This window comes from Lissotriton helveticus, chromosome 1_2 (assembly GCF_964261635.1).
Source record: "Lissotriton helveticus chromosome 1_2, aLisHel1.1, whole genome shotgun sequence".
NCBI lineage: Eukaryota > Metazoa > Chordata > Amphibia > Caudata > Salamandridae > Lissotriton > Lissotriton helveticus.
This window is the reverse complement of record NC_136058.1, coordinates 176,819,536-176,847,034: the sequence shown is the minus strand read 5'-3', so window position 1 is coordinate 176,847,034 and position 27,499 is coordinate 176,819,536. Positions and strand designations below refer to the sequence as shown.

Here is a 27,499-nt window from a genome sequence, read left to right as displayed (position 1 = left end):
CACACACAGGAGTGGGGGAGAGGAGTTGGCCTAACGGCTAGGGCGCCCGACCTCGGACCTGGGGATCTGGGTTCGAGTCTCGGTAATGACGCCAAAACCTCCTGTGATTCTGGGCTAATCACTTAATCTCCCCGTGCCTAAAATGAAAATGTGTCCTCATGTAACGTAACTGGAAAATATGTAAAGCGCTCTGATACCTGATTCGGTTCGGGTCTAGTTCGCGCTATATAAAACTCTGCAAAAAAAAACACACACACAGACCCCCCCCACACACACACACAGAGCCCCCCCACACACACACACAGAGCCCCCCCACACACACACACAGAGCCCCCCCACACACACACACAGAGCCCCCCCACACACACACACAGAGCCCCCCCACACACACACAGAGCCCCCCCCCCACACACACACAGAGCCCCCCCCACACACACAGAGCCCCCCCACACACACACAGAGCCCCCCCACACACACACACAGAGCCCCCCCACACACACACACAGAGCCCCCCCACACACACACACAGAGCCCCCCCACACACACACACAGAGCCCCCCCACACACACACACAGAGCCCCCCCACACACACACACAGAGCCCCCCCACACACACACACAGAGCCCCCCCACACACACAGAGCCCCCCCACACACACAGAGCCCCCCCCACACACAGAGCCCCCCCCACACACAGAGCCCCCCCCACACACAGAGCCCCCCCCACACACACAGAGCCCCCCCCACACACAGAGCCCCCCCCACACACACAGAGCCCCCCCACACACACAGAGCCCCCCCCACACACAGAGCCCCCCCACACACAGAGCCCCCCCACACACACAGAGCCCCCCCACACACACAGAGCCCCCCCACACACACAGAGCCCCCCCACACACACAGCCCCCCCACACACAGAGCCCCCCCACACACAGAGCCCCCCCACACACAGAGCCCCCCCCACACACAGAGCCCCCCCACACACAGAGCCCCCCCACACACAGAGCCCCCCCCACACACAGAGCCCCCCCACACACAGAGCCCCCCCACACCACCCCCCCCACACCACCCCCCCCCCACACGGAGCCCCCCCCCCCACACGGAGCCCCCCCCAACACGGAGCCCCCCCACACACGGAGCCCCCCCCACACACGGAGCCCCCCCCCACACACGGAGCCCCCCCCCACACACGGAGCCCCCCCCCACACACGGAGCCCCCCCCCACACACGGAGCCCCCCCCCACACACGGAGCCCCCCCCCACACACGGAGCCCCCCCCCCCACACACGGAGCCCCCCCCCCCACACACGGAGCCCCCCCCACACACACGGAGCCCCCCCCACACACACGGAGCCCCCCCCACACACACGGAGCCCCCCCCACACACACGGAGCCCCCCCCACACACACGGAGCCCCCCCCACACACACGGAGCCCCCCCCACACACACGGAGCCCCCCCCACACACAGAGCCCCCCCACACACAGAGCCCCCCCACACCACCCCCCCCACCCCACACGGAGCCCCCCCCCCCACACGGAGCCCCCCCCCACACGGAGCCCCCCCCACACACGGAGCCCCCCCCCCACACACGGAGCCCCCCCCCACACACGGAGCCCCCCCCCACACAGAGCCCCCCCCCACCCCACCCCAACGGAGCCCCCCCCCACACGGAGCCCCCCCCACACACGGAGCCCCCCCCCACACACGGAGCCCCCCCCCACACACGGAGCCCCCCCCCACACACGGAGCCCCCCCCACACACGGAGCCCCCCCCCACACACGGAGCCCCCCCCCACACACGGAGCCCCCCCCCACACACGGAGCCCCCCCCACACACGGAGCCCCCCCCACACACGGAGCCCCCCCCACACACGGAGCCCCCCCCACACACGGAGCCCCCCCCCACACACGGAGCCCCCCCACACACACGGAGCCCCCCCCCACACACGGAGCCCCCCCCCACACACGGAGCCCCCCCCACACACGGAGCCCCCCCCACACACAGAGCCCCCCCCCACACACAGAGCCCCCCCCACACGGAGCCCCCCCCCAGCCCCCACACGGAGCCCCCCCCCACACACGGAGCCCCCCCCACACACGGAGCCCCCCCACACACGGAGCCCCCCCCACACACGGAGCCCCCCCCACACACGGAGCCCCCCCCACACACGGAGCCCCCCCCACACACGGAGCCCCCCCCACACACGGAGCCCCCCCCACACACGGAGCCCCCCCCACACACGGAGCCCCCCCCACACACGGAGCCCCCCCCACACACGGAGCCCCCCCCACACACGGAGCCCCCCCACACACGGAGCCCCCCCCACACACGGAGCCCCCCCCCACACACGGAGCCCCCCCCCACACACGGAGCCCCCCACACACACGGAGCCCCCCCACACACACGGAGCCCCCCACACACACGGAGCCCCCCCACACACACGGAGCCCCCCCACACACACGGAGCCCCCCCACACACACGGAGCCCCCCCCCACACACGGAGCCCCCCCACACACGGAGCCCCCCCCACACACGGAGCCCCCCCCCACACACGGAGCCCCCCCACACACGGAGCCCCCCCACACACGGAGCCCCCCCCACACACGGAGCCCCCCCCACACACGGAGCCCCCCCCACACACGGAGCCCCCCCCCACACACGGAGCCCCCCCCCACACACGGAGCCCCCCCCCACACACGGAGCCCCCCCCCACACACGGAGCCCCCCCCCCCCACACACGGAGCCCCCCCCCCCCACACACGGAGCCCCCCCCCCCCACACACGGAGCCCCCCCCCACACACGGAGCCCCCCCCCACACACGGAGCCCCCCCACACACACGGAGCCCCCCCACACACACGGAGCCCCCCCACACACACGGAGCCCCCCCACACACAGAGCCCCCCCACACGGAGCCCCCCCCCACCCCACACGGAGCCCCCCCCCACCCCACACGGAGCCCCCCACACACGGAGCCCCCCCCACACACGGAGCCCCCCCCACACACGGAGCCCCCCCCACACACGGAGCCCCCCCCACACACGGAGCCCCCCCCACACACGGAGCCCCCCCCACACACGGAGCCCCCCCCACACACGGAGCCCCCCCCCCACACACGGAGCCCCCCCCACACACGGAGCCCCCCCCCCACACACGGAGCCCCCCCCCACACACGGAGCCCCCCCCACACACACGGAGCCCCCCCACACACACGGAGCCCCCCCACACACACGGAGCCCCCCCACACACGGAGCCCCCCCACACACACAGAGCCCCCCCACACACACAGAGCCCCCCCACACACACAGAGCCCCCCCACACACACAGAGCCCCCCCCACACACAGAGCCCCCCCCACACACAGAGCCCCCCCCACACACAGAGCCCCCCCACACACAGAGCCCCCCCACACACAGAGCCCCCCCACACACAGAGCCCCCCCCACACACAGAGCCCCCCCCACACACAGAGCCCCCCCCACACACGGAGCCCCCCCCCACACACGGAGCCCCCCCCCACACACGGAGCCCCCCCCCACACACGGAGCCCCCCCCCACACACGGAGCCCCCCCCACACACGGAGCCCCCCCCCACACACACGGAGCCCCCCCCACACACACGGAGCCCCCCCCACACACACAGAGCCCCCCCCACACAGAGCCCCCCCACACACAGAGCCCCCCCACACACAGAGCCCCCCCCACAGAGCCCCCCCCACACACAGAGCCCCCCCCACACACAGAGCCCCCCCCACACACAGAGCCCCCCCACACAGAGCCCCCCCACACACAGAGCCCCCCACACACACGGAGCCCCCCCCCACACACGGAGCCCCCCCACACAGAGCCCCCCACACAGAGCCCCCCCCCACACAGTCCCCCCCACACACAGACAGAGCTCCCCCCTTCCCTCGGAGAGCTCCCCCCTCACACTCGGAGAGCTCCCCCCTCACACTCGGAGAGCTCCCCCCCCCCACAGAGCCCCCCCGCCACACGGAGAGCTCCCCACTCCCCTCCCTCGGAGAGCTCCCCCCTCCCCTCCCTCGGAGAGCTCCCCCTCCCCTCCCTCGGAGAGCTCCCCCCCACACACACACTCGGAGAGCTTCCCCCCCCCACACACACACTCGGAGAGCTCCCCCCCCCCACACACACACTCGGAGAGCTCCCCCCTCACACACACACTCGGAGAGCTCCCCCCCCCCCCCACACACACACTCGGAGAGCTCCCCCCTCACACTCGGAGAGCTCCCCCACACACAGAGCCAATCAGTGAACCCCTGAAGCCCAATGCTACTTAAATAAAGTATTTCCTTTTATATTAACTAAAGGTCACTGATAACTTGTCCCCTTAACGCAACAGTTTCTCACGTATAAGCGTATCAGACAGCAGGAGTTACTACGGCATAATGACATCGGAAGGATGACAGGCCGAGTTGGCCTTACCTGAATTTGAAGGTGTAAGTGCAGATCAAACGTAAATCAGGAGCATGAGGCACTTGCTTTATCCCTTCTTGTGAAAACAATCTTGGGTGGGTTTACAGAGGCGCATTCTAATGGGGCGCTTGTGTTTGCCTTAAGCATGGGAGCAGCGAACAGGAGCTGGGTGGACCCGAGAGCAGTGAACATGCTGGACAGGGCAGCCCTGCTTCCTTCCCTCTTAGGACCATGCATCTACTCAGCCCCTCTCTACTTTCGCATCTTAGGCGCAGGGCACCAAACCAGAGTCTTTTAATCTGAGGATTAAACCGCACCACGCAATCCAAGCCTAAAGTTACTTCATTTAGGATTTGTCTCTTTAATTTGGTTGATCAATCTCTACCCACATTGTGTATTTTTCTCTGGTGTGTAATCTTTTATCATAAAATAGATTTGCCAACTTCACAAATACTTTGATTATATAAACATAAATTAATATATCTTGCTGGTCGCATGTGCAACTTAAATGTGATTAAGTTATTTATTAAGTTATTTATTAGCAAGTTATGTCATTTATTTGTAAGGGGTGGCACTCGGAGGGCTAAGAGAGCGATGGCCAGAAGAAGAGTGGCCTTTGAAACACTGAACCAAAGAGGTCTGTGCCTCTTTGGGCAGAGGTAGAATCAGCAAAGACTTGGTTTAATAATTATTAGGCCTTTTGTGAAGCAGCCGTGCAAAGTCTGACCAGAGGAGTAGTGGCCTTAGGAACACTGTACAATACCAGACCGGTTTAAACCCCTGGAGGACGAGAAGGCAGAGTCCGGGCAGTCAGCCGCGTCTTACGTTTTACAGATTAAGGTTACAGAATGAGTGACTAGGCCACCAAGGAGACACTACTCCAGTCCCGGTTTGCTTTTCTTTGGTCTTTGTAGCCTTGTAATTTAGGCCAATAAATTCCAGGTAATCAGACATACCAGAATGCATCTGGATGGTAAACAAAAGCCCAAGACTGGAACATGGCGACCTTGGTGACGCAGAGTCTTCTGGTAACCCTAACCCGGAGGTTGGCAAAAAATGGGTGATAATAATGTTATTTACAGCTCTTAGAAACAAGCGTGGTAGGAAACACTACTTAAAACAAGCTACTTTTATTATTCGTTTGACTGAATTTCTCTGACTCGGTCGTCTTGGGTCCTTTATTTCAGGCTTTCCTTGAAGCAGGATTTGCAGGAATCCTTCCCGGGTGCCAGAACGACAGCCCCTATTCTATCAGGATAGGCCAGATCCCCCCAAGGAGGAGAGGCACGTGACTGCACAGTTTGATCCCAGATTATGTTGAAGTGGGCCGGGGGAGGGGCGCCTTTCCTGGAATCCCGCTCTCCTACAGTATGTTGCACCTTGTCTCACTGCATTAGAAGCAGCCTTTGTCGGGAATCAAGCAAGCCATTTATGATCCAAGCATTAACTAACCAGCGTAGTGCGGCCCCGGCCTCCACTTAAACAGGCGGGGGGGGAGCGACGTTTACAAAACGCTTAACATTTCCCTACAGAAAAGGTCCACGTGCTAAAACAAACAGTGTAGATAGAGAAAGATATGAACCCCTGTACTGACAAAGGAGCAGCACAACAAAATCATGGCAACCGACGAAGCAAAAACGATAAAAAATGGTGTCTTAAAAAAAAAAACCTGTCAAAGAAAAAGTAATTTAATTTTAATCCTCAGTTTAATAACCGCTGTATCAATGATGTTACAATACAATATTATACAATCGTAAATGGTTTAACACACTGCACGTTCCCGGTTTGATCACTCAAAGGGGGTGATTAGTTACATCATTGTGTCGACACCAGGGGGTGTGATTAGGTGGATCATTGGTCTTTTAAAAACTTTTTAAAAGAATTCCGGCTTCAGTTACGTGGTGCCAAGAGTATGAAAAGAATATGATTATCTTTTGGAACAGATGAAGTCTGCAACCTGCCAAACCAAAATGGCTATGGCTGCGCCCTCATCTCGAAGACTACAGTACTCTTCGGTTCCATTGGGGGAGCTAGCACCGGCAACAGTGAAACGAGGAGCTGAGGGCTGGCATCTCAAATCTGTCTCCTGGGGAGAAAGCAACCAGCAAAGATGCACTCGCTCTTCGCATGCCACCGTGCACATCTGACCCACTCACTTTAGATGGTCATACTAGATCCGCCCTGCAGCAAAGCAGTTCACCGGCAGAGGGTCTAGGCCTGCCAGAGGCCCTCATACACTGCCCTGTGCCCCATGATGGCCCACTCGTTCCGCACGTGCAGGGCAGTGATGCAAATGACCAGGGTGACTAGGCCAGGATCGGCGAGAGCGCAGTGTAAGCTCGCAGCCGTGCTGCCAGGACACCCTCGCTTGTAACTCCCCGCATCTATTCAGCGGTGCTCTGGCACAAAAGAAGTCCATTGGATCTTCGTGAGTCCTCCAGTCTGTACATTGGCATTCCCGCCCCCGCCATTCCTGTCCCCTCCCTGCTGATGCTGGATAATAATGATGGATGATGTGAGCGTCGAAGGAACAGGCTTCTCGCGCGCATCCATCGATTCAGGCCGGACTAGGACAGCAGAAAGTAATGGGCCTTCGGCCGGGGGAGGAGACGGTTTAGGGGTGTTAAATTCCTCGGAAAGGCATGGCAGAGGGACAGTTTACATCAGATGGGCTGGTAGGGTTGGAGAAAAAAAACATCAGTCACCTCGGGCACTGTGCAGTGTAACCGGCTCAGCACCAGCCCTACCTGCCTTTAGTGGAATGTCAGGTCCCGGACCGACAGCCAATCACAGCGCGGCCCGGGAAATGACGTCACGGGGTGTCCCGGGCCGGCAGCCAATCACAGCGTGGCCTGGGACACACAGCAACAAGGGGCGGGACTTAAAAAAGAGTCAAACGCCCACGATTCGCGTTCTGACCGGGGGAAAAGTGATTGACAACGATGTCTTCCAATGGCTAGCCTCCATTCATGGAGCTAGCCAATGGAAGACTGGGCGGGTTCAATCCCCCATACTATTCTAACATTAGATTTCGCCTGCGCGAAACGCTTCTTGCGCAGCTTTCGACAGGTGAAACCTAAACAGCTGTCGATTGAATGGGCATATAACATTTGTAAAGAATAACATTTCAAATATGTTGTGATGTTGTTTCTGAGCACGGCTTAATGAATTGTATTGAGTTGTATACCATGATTCTGTCGTATTATTTTTATACATGGATTTGTAAGTTTATAGAGAAGGCCGCTAAAGGGGTTCCCTTCGCTATATGCATTGAACGCACGGTACACACACCTTACATGGTTGGTAACAGTTTACTTGTAAACAACAATAAGGGAGTTACACCTAGAGGATATACCCAATACTCAATGGAGGCGGGTCTGTGTGTTAACCACAATCCAAGAGAAGGACTTCCTTTGTCCTTTAGAAGACCCCTCACTCACCAACCTAGTTGGTGACATGCTTCATCATCGGGTTCCCACCCGGATAGCCGAATGCCATCCAGGTGTGCTGCGACACCTGATTACAGTGGAGCGGGATTTAATTTTTATGTGTGAAAAGGAGGGAACTAAGTGTTATTAAAAATATCCGGTACTACCCACTTATGTGATTTATTCTGGGGTGTAACGAATAGTATTAAAAACAGTAAGGCACCTGTTGCCCAATTAGGAGAGCTGTCGGTGAAAAACTATAATACAGGGTGTGAGATTAAAAAGGTCTACATGTTTCTACCTATGTGTAAATTTAACAGGTTTTCGTCAGGACCATGGAGTACATAAGGGACGGTGTACGCACGCTAAGGCGCACCCTATCCTTGTATGTAACAAGAGGAGAAACTAAAAAATGAATCTCCAAAGAGCTGTTTTCTTCTTAGTTTGTAGAAAAAGCCTGTGGAAAGAATGAGGGAAAAAGGGTTGTGGATAACGAACTTACATATAAATAACACACATATAATACGTGATTGGTGATGTACATCATTGTTCATCAAAGACTTGATGTGAGGGACGTGTGAGGTAAGTCCCAGTATCGCGGCAACCAGCGAATTACATACCACGTGGTAGCGCACCCAATGTATCGTAGATACTGAGATCGCTCAGTGTCAGTGCTCACCTTAGACAGGGGCATAAACACTAGTGGGCGAAATCGTGGGTGTTATGTCTCAATGACTGAGATAGCGAAGTCGTCGTGGTGGTGAAAAACGACTTCACGTGATTAAAACAGCATTCAATAAGTACGCAAATAATGTGTGAGTTAAAAACCCCGAACTGGACGTGCTACACCGACCACATAATAACATAAGAGCGAAAGTGCTTGGTATACGGAGCATGCACAAAGGTAATGTGAGTAGAGGAAAGACGGAACGCCTTACTGGGAGCGTTACTACTCAATGCTCCATGAGCGAACTCGGGACTGGCACTTTCCTCGTTACGATCTGGCAAGAAAGTAACAAACCGAGTTATAAGGATATGCCAACATGAAAGAACCCAAGGGCTCCGTGTGTTACTGAGCGGAGCCGCCGCCGTGATAGATGAGTGAGAAGCTTCCGGGTTGGGCGTGGTCAGCTCCAGCGTGTCATCGGTGTATTAGCCAATAGTGAGGCGGGGGTGTGTGGAGGACTACATGTGACTATTAGGTGGCCAATCAGAACGGGAGCGTTCGTGGGCCGGTTGTGCATTTACATTATTTAATCGAGTGCAACTCGAAATTCAGCGAGCGGGTCAGTGGGTGTTACCATTTACTTAAAAGGATAGGAGTAAGGATGTATTGACTGGATAGCGTGATTGTATTACACAAGGGTCAGTTGGGGTCATACAGTTTCAGGAAATAGATGATTAACATGGAACTCCCACAGTATTACACGATGGAACTAGTTCTGTACTGAATTCCAAGGGATATTATCGTTGAGGCCAGTCTTATGTGTGGCCAGTCTGTAGACCCAGCGTTGTTCCTTTTCGAAGAGGTTGGACTCTTTCTCAACTTGTTCTATGATGGTCCATTTAATGTCATCCGGGCCATGTTTCATAGACAAAAAATGTTCTGTGAGTTTTGTCATTGATTTTTGACAACGGATCGTACTGCGGTGTTCGCAAATGCGTAGCTTGATCCTCCTGCTGGTCATGCCCACATACCGTAACTTGCAGGGACAGGTGATTAAGTACACCACATGTGAGCTGTTACAGTTGGTGTGTGATCTGATAGTCCAGATCTTACCTTCCTCCAAACTACCACATAGTCAGATCTGTGAAAATTTTCCGACAGAGCCATTTTACAGAACTCCATTACGTGTCCAGATTCTGAGGAACACAAGGGTTCGTTACCCCATTGTTGTGAAAAATCTTGTACTGCATAATTTTTAGTTATGTTTTGTGACTACTCTAGTTTCTTCTATTAAATTGTGCTTGCCTTCAGCATAATCCCGTTGTGTGCCATAACTAAGACATGGAGTAATGAGAGCGGTATTAACAATCTTTCTCGTTTCAGATTTAATAATGAATCAAGAAAAGCTTGCCAAGCTTCAGGCTCAGGTTCGGATAGGGGGCAAGGTAAGGGCATTATATATACTGTTTATTCTCTGAATGTTTTTAACCTAGTAAACATTTTTTTTATTCGGCCTGGTTTACAGAAAAATGTCTAGAGGCACGCATATAAATGAATACAATCAAAGCACTTAATTCATCTGGGTTTTTTTTTTCTCACACCCATACGATCGATCATAATTAGTAGCACCAGAAAACATGATTCTCTTTATTTGCCTTTTATAGCCAACCAGTGGTCTAAAATGTTATGGCCATCTTCACCTACTCTTAAATTAGTTAGCACTGTCAGATACTTTGTAAGATACTAACGTATAGAGCAATTGTGCAGTTACTTGGGAGCGTTGAATAGCACGCTAATCAATTAATATTTTAGTCTTAACAAAATACACATTTATGGTGGTTGACATAAGTAGTCAAATGGTCATTTATTCATGTGTAAAGCAAGACACCACATTTTTCCAAAGTTGATTTGATTATATAGGCATCCACCAGGTGGTACGTCACATACACAGATTCATGAGATCTGCTCAGTGTAGAGTCAGAGAACAAGGTAAGTATGCATCCGTAGCTCAGACTGGGTCCCTAGTAAGGGCGTTCTCTAAGGTGTTTACAATTGTGAGAGGAGTATAGAAATCTCAGTAGTATGTAGGTCCAATCTTGTCCAGCAATATCAAAAAATATAGTTGTATCCTAAGCACTTCGTGCATTTTGAGGGTTTTAAACAGTCCTGTATAGATTGGTGGTATGTTTAACAATAGCAGTGTATCTAGAGGTGCTTGATAACTGTGGTATCTAACCATAACGGTGCACTCAGTAACCTGTTCTGTTTGCTTTGTGGGTGGGTGCAGTTATTCTCAGTCTCTTCCAAAGCACACTTAAGATTCTAGCCCAATCTTAACATTTTTTTTTTTTCCTAGTCATTCAGAAACTACTGGCGTCTTCGTAGTTCTGTGGGGGAAAGTTGCAGATACCGTGTTAAATTTGTGACTCCCCAGGTTTAATGTGTTCGTCCGTTAAATGTTTTAGGGATTCAGGTGTGATTCTAAAGTCCATTTCGGCTCACACCAACACATTATTTGATGCAGGTGCTTAAGCTAGTCAGAATCACATTGGTTTGATGTGAGGGCCTACTTGATTTTAATGTTTTTTGGGGGGACATCTGTTTATCAAGGCAAAGAGTATTTGTGTAACAAAGGTGTAAATACTTCTTGGGAACCAATCATCAAGGGCCCCACAATTCAAATTATTTAAACAGTATTCTAGAACTATTCAAAAGCAGCAGCTGTACTAAAATTGAAATAACTTGCTTATAAAACAAAATTAAGTTATGATCTTTAACGGTTTTACTTTTTTTTAGCTCCATTGTTGCCTCGCTTAGTATGGAATTTTGCTAAAACCACTTTGTAGGTAACTTTATCTAAATACTAGGCCAACACCTGAGTAGCAAACTATTCGAACAATGGACAGAGCGCCTAGCTTTAGGTGAGCAGTGTGGACAAATGTGTATTGAAAGCAGATGGTTCATTCACAACTGCCGGTGCCTGCAATTGGGGAATGACAGTTGTCCGCTTTCAGAGCAGAGTTCAATTTTAATGTTGAAGTAAGCACTTTCTTTTGTAGTGTTTTCTGTGATGCTTTTAAACACATGCAGAAGCAGCTGTGAAATCTCTGGACTTGCTGACTAATACTCTTTCCTTGTGTTTACTCAGGGTACAGCTCGCAGAAAGAAGAAAGTCGTACACCGAACAGCAACAGCTGATGACAAAAAACTACAGAGTTCTCTAAAAAAGCTAGCAGTAAATAATATAGCTGGTATTGAAGAGGTAGTGTTTTTGTGACTTTTTTTATACATAACTAGTGCAACTGTCTGCCTAGTCTATAAAACTGTATGCATGGCTGTGTAGTGGTGGAAATTTCTGAAAAGCACCTTGTTTTTTAGTTAGACCTATGCTAGTTTCTGCTTATCCTATTAATGTTAGGTTATGAGAAATCTGCTTTGGTTGTTTAACTCAACGTCGTTTCTACATTTTGTTGAACATTTCTTTGCTGTTTACTACATATGAGTTCTGAAAGGGACCATCTACGTTTTTTGGTTCACAGATATCCCTAGTTTGTTTACCCCCGGATGTCGGTAACAGCTGTGAAATGTAGAATCTGCAGCAAAAGACACCCAGAATAATGTAGTCCGCCTGTTCCTGATTTTGACAAGCTGAAGTTGTCCAGCCTTTCCTAGATCTGATCTTTACTATTTGTTTCTTAACCCAGTCATGTTCTTATCTGCCTTATGCTAATTAACTGTCTATTACTCCTACTTGTTGTGAATTTAATGTATTCACGCCCCTTCTCATGGGGAAAATATCCAAATTTTATTCCAAAGTGTTTTTACATTTTTTATCGTCATCCTTGAATCTGTATTTGGTAGTGCACTTTCACAGAGAAGTGGTTTGTTTTTTCTACTGTTAATTCCCAAATCTAAATGTTTCTGTCCTATTCTCCAAATGTTTAAGTGCATTGTCTTTCATCCTTTGAATTTGTGATTTTAAACGACTGACTATTTTGCTGTTACCTTTTCTGGGTTATCATTTTGTGATGCGGCATCCAGGGCTGATTGTATTATTCCATATAAGGCCTCACCACTGATGTGTTGTCGACTTATTTGCTGGCTTTACTACTCCCTATGTAACACAAACTCCTCACAAACCTTCCTCAAGCGCCTTGAGACCCTCTGGGTATGTAGTGCGCTATATAAATTCTGACTTGACTTGACTCTTTACTCTTTAACCACTTCTGTTTTTTGCTGGTTGACCTTAACATCTTAATTTGAGTTTTCCTCTGGCTATCCCAAACGGAGTTCTTGACACTTGGATGCATAAAAACATGTTACACAGATAGCACGCTCAGCTTGTTAGAACACAGTACCTTGTGTTTATGTAATGTTCTTTTGAGGAAAGAGGAAGAAACTGACCTATGACTATTCATGGTATTTTTTTTCTCCAAAAACTAGCACTGGACTAGGACGTTTTTTTTTTTGGGCGCAAGACTTATTCTAAATCAACTTTGCTTACCAAATTCTCTACCTTCTGGTGTGTAAAATGTGCACAAAAAATAGAATCTCAAATTACTTGCCTTAATCTCTTTACCAGGTTAAAGTAAACTATTCATTTCAGGCACTGGCTGTTGGCTTTCCATCTCTGTTCATTTTAGGCTGGTTCACTTGTCATTAACCACTTCCTTCTTGACTCCTTTCGAAGAGTGTGGCACTATCCTTTTCAGTTCAGATAGCTGTTGCTACTGCTGTTACTTCAGACCCGTGCTTACGAAATACTCGTAAGATGTTGACATTGTAACACAGGATGGTTTGTGATTCTGTCAACCTCGTCTCTGCTGTTCTTCGTTGCATTTGTCTATGAATACTGACCCAAAGACTTGATTCATAAATGTTGCTTTTAAGTTTTGCCTACCATACAACTTTTTGTGGTCTGGGCGAAAGCCTATTGCACCCAGCCCATTACAATGGCTATCTTTGTCCTTCTGTTCTGTCCTTCTTTGGAACACAACCTACTTACCATCCTTTTGATTGCATGACTCGTATCCTTTCACTGCTCCGTTTAAGGGGGGGGGGGGACTATGATTTCTAGCTCTTATTTGGGTTCTGCTTCCCTTGCTCAAACACTCAATCCTCCATGCTCAGTGTTGCTCTCATATTCGCTCCCCCCACCCTCCTTTGGTTTCTCCACTAATTTCTGTTTGTTTGGGTCGGGTGGGGCTCTCTGGCTCAGCCTCAAGCAGGTCAATTCCTTCCCTGTACCACACCCACTTGTCCATCGCTCCAAGCCCATCGGTCTTAATGTGTTTTTTTTTTTTTGGTGGGGTGGGGGGGGTTACTCCACCCTACAGGATAGGCTTTTGTATTAGCAAACCTAATTTAAGTTACCAGTTAATTTTAAATTGGTTTATTAAACTGCATGTGCATCATTTTGTTGGTGTGCATTTAATGACTCGGCTACAAGGGCAAAAGGGATACCTGTTAGTTTAGCCAAATATTGCTTGTCTTATACATGCTCTCGCCTTTCAACCTCACTGATCTACACAAAAGTTACTCTGTCCACACGCTGCTGTTGTTCCTTCTACATTTGTAACCATGCCTGCTTTGCCCTCCTTTTTAGTTTTTTATATATATATCTATCGGACTCGACCAAAAGGTATCGGAGCACTTTAAATGAGCACCAGTTTCGTTGGACTGGCTCATTCATTTTTGTTAGGCACGGGGAGATTAAGTGATTCGCCCATAATCGCAGGATGTTGAGTGTCCCTGCCGAGACTCGAACCCGGTTCACCAGCTTCGTGGTCGACCGCTCTAGCCTTAAAGCTACATCCTCTCCCCACCTTATTTGTTATAACGTGGTTTAACTGTGAGTCACGTAACTTATCACCAGCTATGGATGATATTCTCTTCTCTGAAATGAATCTATAGATTGCACCACTGGTAAAGGTGTTCCGTTCTCCAAGTTTCCCCTTTCTGAATAATGCGTGTCAGTGGCTGCACAACACTGCGCTCTCATTGAACATCATTGGGGTAGCAGCAGCCGTAGGGGAGTCTGACCGGTAGAATTGTGACATTTTCACTCTATATAAATATGCATGATCCTCAAGATGTAATATTGTGTGCACTCAGTCTTATTTTATCTTTTAAGTCTGATTGCTATTTTACAAAATGAGTAGTTCAAGTCCTAACCGGAGTAATGCTTGGTCCAATATACATCCTTTAACACCTCTACACAACCTACTTCCCCCCATCATGAATGCAAAGGTGTTCCCAACCTCTTCACTAGTGAACATGTTCTCTGCATTAAAACATTTAAGAAATCAGTTAAATTACACCGTTGGCCGTATTCGAAAATCCGTATGTAATCTCGGGCACCATTATTTTGCACAAAAAGTTGTAAAGGGTTGTGTGGACCGAACTACTTCTGGCCCCTGAGTACATTGTACTTTAAGGTATGCTGTCCTCCTTTATCCCTGGGTTGTAAAAAAATGGAAATCATCTGTTCTTAATTGGTAGGTCAGGTCAACTTTTGTTTTCACTTGAACCTCGTGGTCACTGCATTGTCTCACGCCCTTCCAAGTGCCTGGGGAGTGGGGAGAAGGCACTCAGCATGGTGCTTTAGCAATTAAACATGCAAGTTGCACCAGCAATTCTCCCTCACCCCCTTTTCACCCGCAACCCACTACAAAAATGCTGCTTCTGTCTATGCTTGTTTTGAATAAGTTATATTGGGTATCTTATTTCTAGTGGTGGCTTCTGTTTTTCGTGCCTCAATAGTTTCTGTGACGGTTAGTGCACAGCAAAACTTCTCCGTATTCATTTCAACTCCCCGATGTTCCAGGGGTGCTAGTTTTACCAATTTTCCATTTAGAATGTTTGCCTGCATTATGAGACCATAATGCATGATACTAGTCACCATAAAAACTTTACCATTTTAGATAAGCACGGTGAATTGGCTGCTATCCGGACTGTCTAAAACAATGCAAGTCTTTGGTCATTAAAACGTAATTCATAATAGTTTCAATATGATCTTTTATGACTGAGTAGGTAAACACGTTGAAGTTGAGAATCGATGCTAATTAATAATTAATTATGTATTCTTTTAAATCCATCATTTGTGCCTTGTTTTTGTGTATTTTGACAGGTAAATATGATAAAAGATGATGGAACAGTTATTCATTTCAACAACCCAAAGGTCCAGGCTTCTCTTTCGGCTAACACCTTCGCAATTACTGGGCACGCAGAACCTAAACAAATCACAGAAATGCTTCCTGGCATTTTAAGTCAACTCGGCGCAGACAGTTTATCGAGTCTTAGGAAGTTAGCGGAAACGTTTCCAAGACAAGGTATGTGTAGTATCTATCTCACAATGTACATGGTGGTGTGTTGAAGAGTCATTGAAGAGTAGGCTTTCATTGTGAACTAGCTTTGAATCTTAAAATTAAATTTCTCGTTAGTCTGGGCTTGTCTAGAGTGATTCGAGCACTGTTCATTTTACTTCTAACCATAGTGGTTTCAGCTCACATTTGTTTAAAGTCTGAACATCTCTCAAACCCCCGTGGCGGAATTCGCGCGATTAAGGAGCGAATCTAGGCAAATGGTTTACAAACTTGACATGCCTATGTATAGTTGACAAAACCAATCTCTTCTGCATTGTTCAAGTTGCCCAAGCGCCCTCCTCCCCCTGATCCGTGAATGATAGTTGGAGAGTTTCCGGATACTTTTTGTGATGGCAACTATATAATTAATCCTTTTTGTTGCAGTGTTGGATAGTAAAACACCAAAACCTGAAGACATTGATGAAGAGGATGATGATGTTCCAGGTAACTATAGAGCGCCTCATTGACTACAAAATGACAACAGTTAGAAGGCACAAAGATTGCAGCTTAATTTTACTCCATAACCAAATAAATGCATGTTCTGTAATACTGTCTCCAAAATCCTCTTGCATCAAAAAAGACAAGCCTGTGAGAATAATGCAAGAATTTAGTGTGTTCATTGTCAATGAACTATTGACATTAAAATTTCGGGCATCTACAGAAAATCAAAATAGTTTTGACAAAGTCAGTAAGTTTGATGCTAGCACTCAAGTGCTGACAAAAGCTATAAAAAATCCAGTTCTAGTGGAAGGCCTAATAAAGGACTGTTTTGTGTATACAAAGCATTGGTAAAAAAAAAAGTGAGATCAACATAATTTTCATATGTAAAATAGTCCCTCATGCATTCCAAACAAAGTACAAGGATTCAGCCAGTTGGAAGATAGTGAGACTAAAATGCTCCAGTGGGATGATCCAAGATATTAGGATGTATGTCTGGAGTCAGTGATTGAAAGTGTTGGAGCTAGAGAGACAAGTAGTTATCGTAGACTGAACCAAAGCCCTTTTGAATATGTATAGAATACATTGTTCTCCATGAGTGCTTCTAACGCACCATTAAATGTCAGACCTAATGAGCATGCGACTTTGAAGATAAAATGTGAGGGACTTTCTTTTTGTCAACTAAGATATATGAAGGAGACTATTACGATTTGTGAATCCGATGACCTGGTTGTTTGCAAGAAAAAGTGAAAGCCTCTGTACTAAACTTTGTGCTGATACACTTTCCTAAGTCTTTACACAGAACCTGAATATTAAATGTCTTCTGGGGCTCTTCCTCTCCATTCTGTCTTAATTTAATGTATGTCCACTCCAACGATTTTAAGCCATTTAGCTCTTTCAACTAGTCTGCTACTTAGGAGTTCTTCCTTATCCGTTTTCTAATTCCTTTAACTTGTGCCACTGTTCTAAACACCCTCCATATTTTCCCGGACGGAATCCTCTAACCTATATATCTATTCACTGTCTTCTATGCACAAACATGCTATACATTCCTGTCATTGCAGATGTTTAATTTTCTTCGTATGTGGACTCGTTGGTAAACTACTATTGTCGCATGCCATACAGCTGTCTCAATAATCACATTTGTAAAGCGCACAATCACCCGTAAGGGTCTCTAGGCGCTGGGGGCCGACGGGAAGATTAAGCAAGCTATTGCCCAGAGTCGCATGGTGCTGGGCTAATCTGCCGCCGGTGCCGGGGATCGAACCGTGATCCCCAGATTCCAGCGTCAGTCGCCCTGGCCGCAGCGCCACACCTCTTCCCTGGCAGCCTTTGTTTAAAACCCAATGGATCGGGACTTGCGTTGTTGAACACTGTACAACTATCACCTTTCATCCACTATTTTAGACATTTACCTTATTGCACCTTCCAACAGAAATACTATGTTTTCCACCAGCACATCTGCCTTTGAAATGGTCTGATCCTTCAGGTGCTCCCTTCATTAGTTTGGTCCCCGATCCCAGCAATATGGAGTCCAGTTGTTGTATTGTCCACCCATCCATCTACTACATTAGTTGCCAGCCTTTTTGCAGGTATCCTGCATTTCACAGGAACAGTGAGCTATTCTCTACCTCCCACAATAATCTGAAAAAGCATTGACTGAGTACTGGGCCTAATTAATTTGTAGATAGTTGCAAACTTGTTTCTATTTTTCACTTCAGTCCCATTTGTTTGTAGTCTTCCTTTAAATTGCATTAAGCAGGAGTTTTATGGTTGATTATTTGTTGCGTGCACTGTTTTACACAAACTGTCGTCTTGAAAATAAGGTGCAAGAATAGTTTACAACCGTATTGATTGATTGCCCTTTTGTTTCTTTCCCCAGATCTCGTAGAAAACTTCGATGAAGCATCAAAGAATGAAGCGAACTAAATTAGTAATCTTACTTGGAAGCCATGGACTTGATTTTTATAATCATCTGTGTGGTTTCAAAGTTTTTCAAACATAAACATCACGTGTTAATAGTTCAGTAATATAAATATTTTGTATTTTTAAAGATGCTGTTTGGTCAGCATTTTTTCTGTCTATTGATTTTGCATTTTGCACTTACTCCCAGGATCCATTTTTTTGGTCAAAGTGAGAAATGCTGGTAATGCTTGAGTTTTGTCTTCAGTGGAGAGCTGTTTGGATATAAATTGGGTTGCATTGAACTTTTCCCCTTGCATACATTAACGGATCTTAACTTTACTTACCTCCCAACATATTGTACCTTTTTGAATGCAGTGGCCTTAACAGAGATAAATTGCGTTTTACTTTGTTACAGGCTTGTAAAAACGATCATAAACTCATAATGTTAAGACATCCACGACTTTGTTTTCTTTTCCCTGTTTAAAGGTATTTTAACAATTTTCAGCATCTCAAACGGTGCAATTTCTGTACCTTTAGTGTTGCGCTTGGGCAAACAGAAAATAAAATATTCATTTTTTTATAACTAGATTTGATCACTTGATTACATTGGTCATTGCATTTTGATTGGTAATTTTTTTACATTAAGAATTTTTGTTGGCTTAAAAAAAAAAGCCTACTATTGCCCCACTCTATGTAACAATTGCATCTTGAAAATACTTCACAAAGAATTCTGCCTTTGGGGACAGAGTGTAACGTGGTAGGGAAAAGATTTGTGACATTTGTTATTTCTTGTTTTGGAGCAATTGAGTGTTTGAGATGTTTTTATCAATATATACCAAAGATGTGAACACATGCTACCTCAGTCATCTGGTTTTGTTTCTGCAAAGAGACCACGCAGTGTCGAGACCAACAACCACTTGGCAACATCAAAATCAGACAGAGAGCATGCTCAGTAAGACCTTTGGGGCTGGGGGGTGAGCCATGGATTTTATAGGACTTTGGTGATCAGTGCATATACCTATGTCAAGGTAAAGCATAACATGTGTGCCTTTCTCGCTGAAAGTCCTTGCTACTCAAGTGACCACACAGGAATATCTATAGATCTGTAGTTTTTGTGACCCTTAATCAATTTGTATAACCATTATTTTGAAGAAATATGTTAAGGAGTGAAAAGCAGACCACTGAGAAGCACAGAGAGTGAGACCAAGCTCACTGAATCTGCATAATTAGTTGAGGTGAGGGAACAGGCAGGAGCCCCTGGCGCCATGCCCCTAAGTTGACTACAGCTATCCAAGAAGTATCAAGGGCATTCTGGGCTCAAGGAGCAGTAGTACACATTTTGCGAGTGAAATATTGGTGAGCTTGCACCATTCTGGGCATGCAGAGTACCCAGACCTGATTCAATCTACCCTCATCCAGCCCCAGAATGGTCAAGAGATTTTCTCTCTTCGTCCTGTGTACTAGGGCTGTGGCATGTTGCCTGCAGATGATCAAACCATTCCCAACTGTTTTACGCTAGTCAGTAGTTCTTGCTTTACGTGCAAATAAGCATCTTAATGTTTGGGCCCCTGGTTCTATGTAGAGAGTGATAAAGCCTACGAGTGCCCCCCAGCCAATTAAAAAAACCTTACTACACATCTGCCGTTTTAAGATACGGGTCCCTGGCGTTTCGTAACTCTGGGAATGCCTTTGTGGTTACTTGCATTACTCAAAACTTTGAGGAGACCAGTTGGGTCCTGGACTTACTGAACGGGATTCCAGTTTAATGCAGTGAATTCTGCAGCTAGATAAATGACTAAAGCCTCAAGATAGTCAAGCCTTGCTTTTATTAAAATGTCTAAATTCTCTTCCAATTGCCTCGATCTCTTTTGCAGCTCTTTGGTGCCTACAACCTTGTAGGGGACGTTAATCCAGTATCGGGGTAAGAGATTAGGTCAACATAACCTCATAAGAACACTGAGCTTGGCAGCCCTCTTTAAACTTGCCATGATCCAAGATATGTAAGGTTCAAGGGAATTGTTTTCTTGTTCAGATGTGGGTTGAGCTCCTTAAGCTTCACAACTTTCCTCAGCTGGCTTTAAAAGACTTAAACGTTCAGTATAATCTCTTTTGGATTCTCCCCGTGCCAAGAAATCCCACTTTGGCCAAGAGAAGTGCAATCTTGCCAGTCTTTGGCCATAGAGCTTAAGATGAATGTAATGCCTGAACATAATCAAATTGTGTGATTTGTGTCATTGGCCCAGAAGGTGCTAGCACCCCCTGATTTATTGTAATTATTTTATTTACCTATTTGTAAATAAAGTCCTATTCATCTTTAAAGTTTTAGCAGTGACTGGTCATTCAGTTTTTTATTTACAGTAGGCTGCTATATCTGAGCCTGTAACTCACCACTTAGAGTAAATCCGGACTGTTCAACTTCATTATCCCTGTAGTGTCAAATGTGAGTAACTTGTTCGTCGTTCTTCTAGAAGTAGTATGTTACTTTTTTGTTCATGGATACTGTACAGGAAATTTGGTGATATCTTTGTATTTCTACTTGGTATCTCTTTAGCCTTGCCTCGGTGTTCTCATTATGGTGCCGGTGATTGTCTGGTTCGTTGTAGAATTTCTTTAGTGAGTATGTTCTTTCTGGGGACATTTTAAGCTGATTTTTGTGGTTTTTCAGTAGCTTAAATGTGCGATATATCAATGCTGAAATAAGTGCAGTGAGCAATCCTGCTTTAGAATGACTTGTGTATAGGAATAGAGATATCAGTACACACCCACAGTACACAATAAGTTGTTGGCACTTAACGTGGCCACTAAGGCCTTTCTCCCTAATTTTCTCTTCGATCCATCAAGGGGTTTCTGGGTGTCACAGTAGGTCTCTGTATAGACTTAATTTGATGCCTTTTGTTCCATGTGCCACAGATGCTATGAACTACAGTTCACCCCATTCTGGGTCTTTTAAAGCATAACTAAGCCGCTTTGGTGATTTGGAAGACTGTGCTACCAATACTTTAGGCAGTATGTACATGTAACCAATAGTACAGAGTGGGTTTTGGTTAATTCCTTCAACCGTTTGGCTCTTGTGTGTTTCATTGCTTGCCATTAATTGGGTGAGCTTTCTGACAACCCTGTGGCATTTCGTGGAAACTTGCATTATTTACTGTTTCTGTTTTGGTGATGTGCTTCAACAAGACAACACCATGTCCTCGTCATTCCTTGGCCTTGCATGCTTCTAGTATGCTTTCTCTACTGCAGCAAGAGTTGCCGCTGCCTGGTCCTGTAAAAGCATTGCACCCGGCAAGCAACTTTGAGACCGTCCCCATACTGCTGCTGTGTTACTCCTGCAAAGGAAGAATGTCCTTCTAGCAAGTTGTGACACCCCCCAGCTCCTCTCACACTGCCTCCATGACACACTGATTGTAGGCAGGTGTCAATTCCAGGGATTTAATTCAACTGCCTCCCCGCCTCTGTGCAGCCCTATGCTTCTATTGTGATTAGATCACATCACTTACTGCAGAGAGTAGATAAACCTTCCTTATACCTGCTCGTGCCAATGCCTCTGATGCTCAAATTATTTTTAATTGTGGTTTACTATGCATGCGCTCTGAGCGCCTCTACTGCCCCCATTCATAATGTCCGCTGGGCCACTTGCAGTACACCCCATGGCAAACACTCCTAAGCGATCACTGTGATCCTTATCTAAGTATCGACATAGCTTTTAATTAATACTCGTGGCCCCCACCAGCACCTTTATTTTGAGGGACTGGGACTCTGGTTTCTCCTGCAGACAGAGGTTCTGCGAGGTTTCACTGTGCTTGCTTGTTTTACAGAGTGGTGGAGGGTGACTAAGTGTATCATCATGGTTGTGTTGGTTCCAAACCAAATCTGAGTAAAGGAGATTAAGCAAGACTAAATGCTGCTGCTTTTTATGAAAGGGCTTCTTTGGAATTGGAAGGCTGCAGCTGTACTCCACTAGTTACAAGACAGGCAAGACATTCTCCACATACACAGTTGGAATACACTCTGGTGGGCTTCTCTAATCAATAAGGGCCTGCCTAACCTCACCATTGCAAATAACAGGAGCAATGGTGTTTGCTTTGAATGGCTGGCTGAGATTTGTCCATACAGCAGCTTAAGCACATTGGAGCCTATAGGCTCGCGGCTGAAGTGCTATTGGTCTGATAATTGGAATGGAGGACACCACTTTGTCTAGACAGTCTGTTACATTCCTTGCGTGTGGTGGCTCGATTTGTTTCTATTCCCAGCTGTGTCTAGCTGCTTTTCTAGTGTGTGCCTTGGTTGTCAATGGCAATCATTCTCCTCCTCATATACTTTATTCGATAGATATATATCATAAAAGTACAAACATTTAAAAAATACATAAAACAATCCATCCGATAATACTACAATTCCATCCAGAACAGCAAGGGTAAAACAAAGTTAAAAACAGTAAATTCTTTCTAAAAAGAGAATTATACATTGCCCAACAACCTTGAGTGGATTAACCAAGCGCCTGCTAGATATTTGGCAACCCCGCAGATGATAAACATGGAGACAGTATTAGTTGAAATAATACGCAGGGCTGATCTATGATCCTTCACTCCCAATTCCCTACATACTGGTTTCAACCATTTAGCTCTAACATGCTTATAAGCTGTACATGCAAACAGAAAGTGGCCAAGAGTTTCCTCTGGACATGGGCAGCCGGGACATTTTAAGTCATGCCCTCCCTTGCTCTTCCACCCCACCATAAATTTTTTAAGGGGCAGGATACCATATCGTAGTTTCAAAAACAAGGTTCTATCTCTAGGTAATTGGATAAAATCCAGAAAAGGTTCTAGCTTCCTTGAGGATTTATGATCCAAAAAGTTGGACGTCAGGGTTCACTGATTTGAGTTAGAATTAACCTTAGCCTCAACCCAATCCCAATAAAGTTTTTTAACAACTTGTTTGACCGGGGGGCATTGTGAGACCCAAGACTCTCCCAAACCTATAGATAATACCAGTATTTTGAGCTTGTTTAGCCACTTTATTTTATTTGCGACATTTAGGGAAATTAACTCGTCCAACACTCGAGCATATTGTGCTAGTTCTTGTGTCCTTCTAAGGCGTACCCAGTATAACAGCGACCTTAGTTGGACTTTATCTGTAATTGATTTTTTACCCATATCAAAAAATAGTGGTAACAAGGGGGTTGAGACTGGGAGTGAGACTAGGTCCCTAACGAACTTATTCTCCGCAGTAGCCAGTGCCTTGGTGTTCTCGGCACCCCATAGTTCGGAGCCGTAGACTGCCGAGGCTAACGCCTTCCCCTCGTAGACTGCCAACGCAGGGGCCACCGGTCTGCTAATGGAAAGGCGCTGGTTCCTTAATATAGCTCCAGAGACCCTTTTGAGATTCAATACCATCTTTGATATATGGGAATCCCAGCTCATATTGTTGGACAATCTTACCCCAAGATAGTCAAATTCACTCACTACTTCTAAGGGGGACCCATATAGTGTAAGATGAGCCTTCCTAACCTTTCTATGCGTTGATAAAACCATTAACTTTGTTTTAGATGTGTTTACTGTTAACCCACGATCTTTAAAGAAGAGGGAAAAACGGTCAAGTCGTTTTTGAAGACCATTAGGGGTCTTGGACATCAGAAGGGTATCGTCCGCAAAGAGGAGTGTGGGGGTTTTCTCCCCGGCAAGGACAGGGGCATCCGCTGGATCCTCCCTCAAATGGTCCACCACCCCATTTATAAAAAGGGAGAATAGTGTCGGGGCCATCACACATCCCTGCCGCACCCCTCTGTTGACTGGTACCCTCCCTGTCAATTGGCCCTGACTCCCCCACCGTATCCTTGCGTAGTTATTCTCATGTAGCTTAATAAAAAATTGTAGCAAATAGCTAGGAAACCCCAAGGCCAGTAGAACCTCCCATAGTTTGGTGCGTGGAATGACATCGAACGCAGTTTTCAGGTCAATGAAAGCCAAGTAGAGGCTGCCTTTGGTAATTAATACTGACTTCCAGTAGACCGCACAAAACCGGAAGACCTGATCCACTGCCCCAACTTTCTGCCTGAACCCGGCCTGGAAGTGGATTAGAATACCCTTGTCCGCAAGCCAGGTCTCCACTCGATTTATAATGACCCTGCCAACTACCTTTTGGATGGTATCAATTAAACTAATTGGTCTGTAGTTGGCAGGGTCCTCTCTATCACCTTTTTTGTATATCGTGATCACCTACGCCCCTTTCCATGATTCCGGGACTGGGTGGCCTAGCTGGATTAGGTTCATTAAGCATGCTACATAATCAGCCCAAATTTTGGGTTCAAGTAATAGGTCCCCAGGCAGACCGGCTGCCTTACCTGGAAGGATTTTTAAAATGGCATCTCGAACTTCTCGCGGGGTAAATAAGTCCACCTTGCTATCCAAATCCAAACTAGGGTTGCTCTCGTTACCCAAGGGTGGTGGTATTAAAGAGACTTGGGCACCATCCTCTCAATACAATTTTAAAAAATGGGCATACCATTGCTGTTCATTAATGTGGTTTAAAATTGGGTCAACTCCCCTACGCTCTAAGACATTAATTAATTTCCAAAAAACGGTTGAGTTCTTTCCACAGACAGCGACCTTAAGCTGTTGCCAATGCTCCTCCTCCCAATTGTTCTTGGCTAAAATTATAGTGCTACGGTACTCCTTTCTGGCTGATCTCACTGCTATAGGGTCTTTCGATTTAATGGCCAGTGTAATAGCCTTCTTCTTTGCTATACAGTTCAATGTATACCATGGATTAGCCTTTGAAGGTCTAGGATCCACTTGAGTGGGCCCCTGGGAGTGTTTAAGAAAATACTTTCCTATTTTAGCAGTTAGGTTTTTGTACTGGGCTAAAAAATTAGGCCCTGAAGAGTGGGGACCTGTTAATTCCACCGCTGTGAGGCTAAGGGTTTCTGCTGTAACTAACTCCCTAATACTATTAATTTTCCCCTCTTCACATTTTACCACATCCCATCTTAGTTTCCGGTTACAATTGGAGGGGAAGACCTCCTTAGTGATCAACTCTGGCCCCCCACTCTTACAAAATCCATTACTCCAATTGATTTTCATACATAATTGGTTGTGATCACTATCTTAGGTCTGTCTAACCTCCATATCTACTAAGCTAGCCCAAGATTGTATATCTAAAAGAATGTAGTCGATTCGTGATGGGCAACCTAGCCTATTGTAGGTCATTGCCCCATCACGATCGGAAATAGTCCGACCATTTAGAGCCCGTAGGTTGTGCTCCAGGGTGAGGGCATTCAACTGGATTGCTCTGGCAGACCATTTCTTAATAGGGGCCAGAACTAAGGGGGGAATTGTCTGTCTCCAATCCTCAGAACTCAAACCCAGTACATCCTCATCATCCAAGGGTTCAAATGTACAGTTAAAATCACCCCCCACCAGGATATGGGACCTAGGTGGTAATTCTAAAAGCTTAGTATACAGTAGCTCAATTATCGGCGAGGTTAAAGCACCCTGGACCCCTCTTGCATAAACACAAAAAAGATGAACAATACCCCATATAGATTTTTCAGGGAAATATGCAAAATATAATTGGAATCAACTTTATGTGTAGTAACAGTACAATTTTTAGATCAACCTTCACCCAGATGAGCAAACCACCAGAGGGGCGTCCTTTCCCTGAGGAAACTGCTGGAACAAAATAGGTGGAATACCCATTTTTGTAATGCGGGGACAAGGACCAAGTTTCCTGAAACATACAAATCTGAAAGGAATCAATAAAGTTGCTCCATTCCGGGTTGACAAGGTTTCTCCTAAGCCCTGCTATGTTCCATGAAAGAATGTTAATCGGGGTGAGGGGTACAGGAGATGCCTTAGTTGTGACTATAAGGCTATGTTCAGATTCACCCAAACTACGATATATCGTTTCCATGTTCATTTGCTCCCCCCTACCACTTCCAGGAGCAACCAATGGAGAAGTTACCACCTCCCCCATATCATTATTGCCAGATGAGAATATTAAATGTCAGTCAACTGCTTCCAGACCACTATAACGATTGAAACAGGGTATTGGAAGGGGATTTTGCTGATGACCAAACCATACCCCATTAAACTGATTAGCACCGAAAGGGGACCTACCAGCTCCTCTTTGTACTATGTTCCATCATTCATCAACACCCCCATCCCACTGATTTGTGTTATGATCCAACAATATCTCCCCTCTCATTCCCCCTCTCATATGCTTGGAGGCTCTCAACCAGCTCCACCTATTGCTGCGATGATCTGCAACCATATAAAAATAGGAAAGGGGTTTAGCTGAAATGGGAGAATTGTTAGAGGGGGCCCAGCACAAATATGCTCCACCGAACGTGGGTCCCCAAATGTCACAACCACACAGTCGCCCTGAATATTTTTTTTGTTCTCACCAAACCACGGTGCTCTCTCCACCATTAGCATTTTACTATGGATGTGGGGTGGGAGAGGGTGGTTTCTATCTAACCAGTGGCATACTTTGTTTTTTAAAGCCCAAAATGGTTCTGATGTTGTGGGGGCAAGTTCGGGAACACCTGTTAGGTCTATAACATAAGGGCAGGCGTCAGGTGGTAAACTAATATTCCTGCGTGCCTTGGGATTCACGGGGGGGTGATGTAGGGGGCTTCGGCGCAGGAATGATAGAACCATCTTTCCCCTGCGATTTACTGGGGACATTAGAGGCAACTTAGTGGTACAATTTATATTGGTCTTGAGGGTAGGAGTTTTGGGCGGGCATATTTTAGGGGTGGGATTTTTCCCTATAGACTGTTTGGCGGATAGAGGTGGTTTTGATCCAGCCAAAGTTAGTGTACCTGAAGCTTTTTGGGTGGGAACATTAGGCCGGGTTTTTAACTCTTGATTTAAAGTCTGGAGCTGGAGTTCAATGCCCTGTAATCTTGACTCCAGAGGAGAAAATAAAGACTTAATAAGATCAGATAGGGAGCTCATAAATATACCCTTCCGATCTTCTACACCCTCTGCGGTTTCATCCAGGCTACTCGCCTCAAGGATACTTTCCAAACTAATGTTTGAGGCTGTATCGTCTGGAATACCCATCGATAGAGGGCGAGATTCAAGGAGCACCTCTATTCTCCCGACATTATTACCCATATCATCCAGATTAGCTCCCCTCTCCTCGGGCCCGCCACTAGTATTGGTGGAACCGTTTGTTCCACCTGCCTCATCAGAGATGATTGTGCGAACACCAGTATTCTTACAATTTGGTTGGGTGTGTTTAGGAATAGCACCCTCCA

At 47.2% G+C, this 27,499-nt stretch overlaps 1 protein-coding gene across 1 annotated transcript in view; it reads left to right on the top strand.

The window, feature by feature from the left end:
* BTF3L4 (basic transcription factor 3 like 4) overlaps nt 1–18,817 on the top strand; it is a 36,426-nt gene extending 17,609 nt beyond the window's left edge. Inside the window, exons 2-6 of the mRNA XM_078670701.1 lie at nt 9,911–9,972; nt 11,676–11,789; nt 15,657–15,858; nt 16,276–16,335; nt 18,212–18,817. Coding sequence (XP_078526827.1) covers nt 9,919–9,972; nt 11,676–11,789; nt 15,657–15,858; nt 16,276–16,335; nt 18,212–18,258 — 477 coding nt within the window. The 5' untranslated portion in view covers nt 9,911–9,918 and the 3' untranslated portion in view covers nt 18,259–18,817. The remainder of the gene's footprint in view (nt 1–9,910; nt 9,973–11,675; nt 11,790–15,656; nt 15,859–16,275; nt 16,336–18,211) is intronic.
* Nucleotides 18,818–27,499: the final 8,682 nt, after the last annotated feature.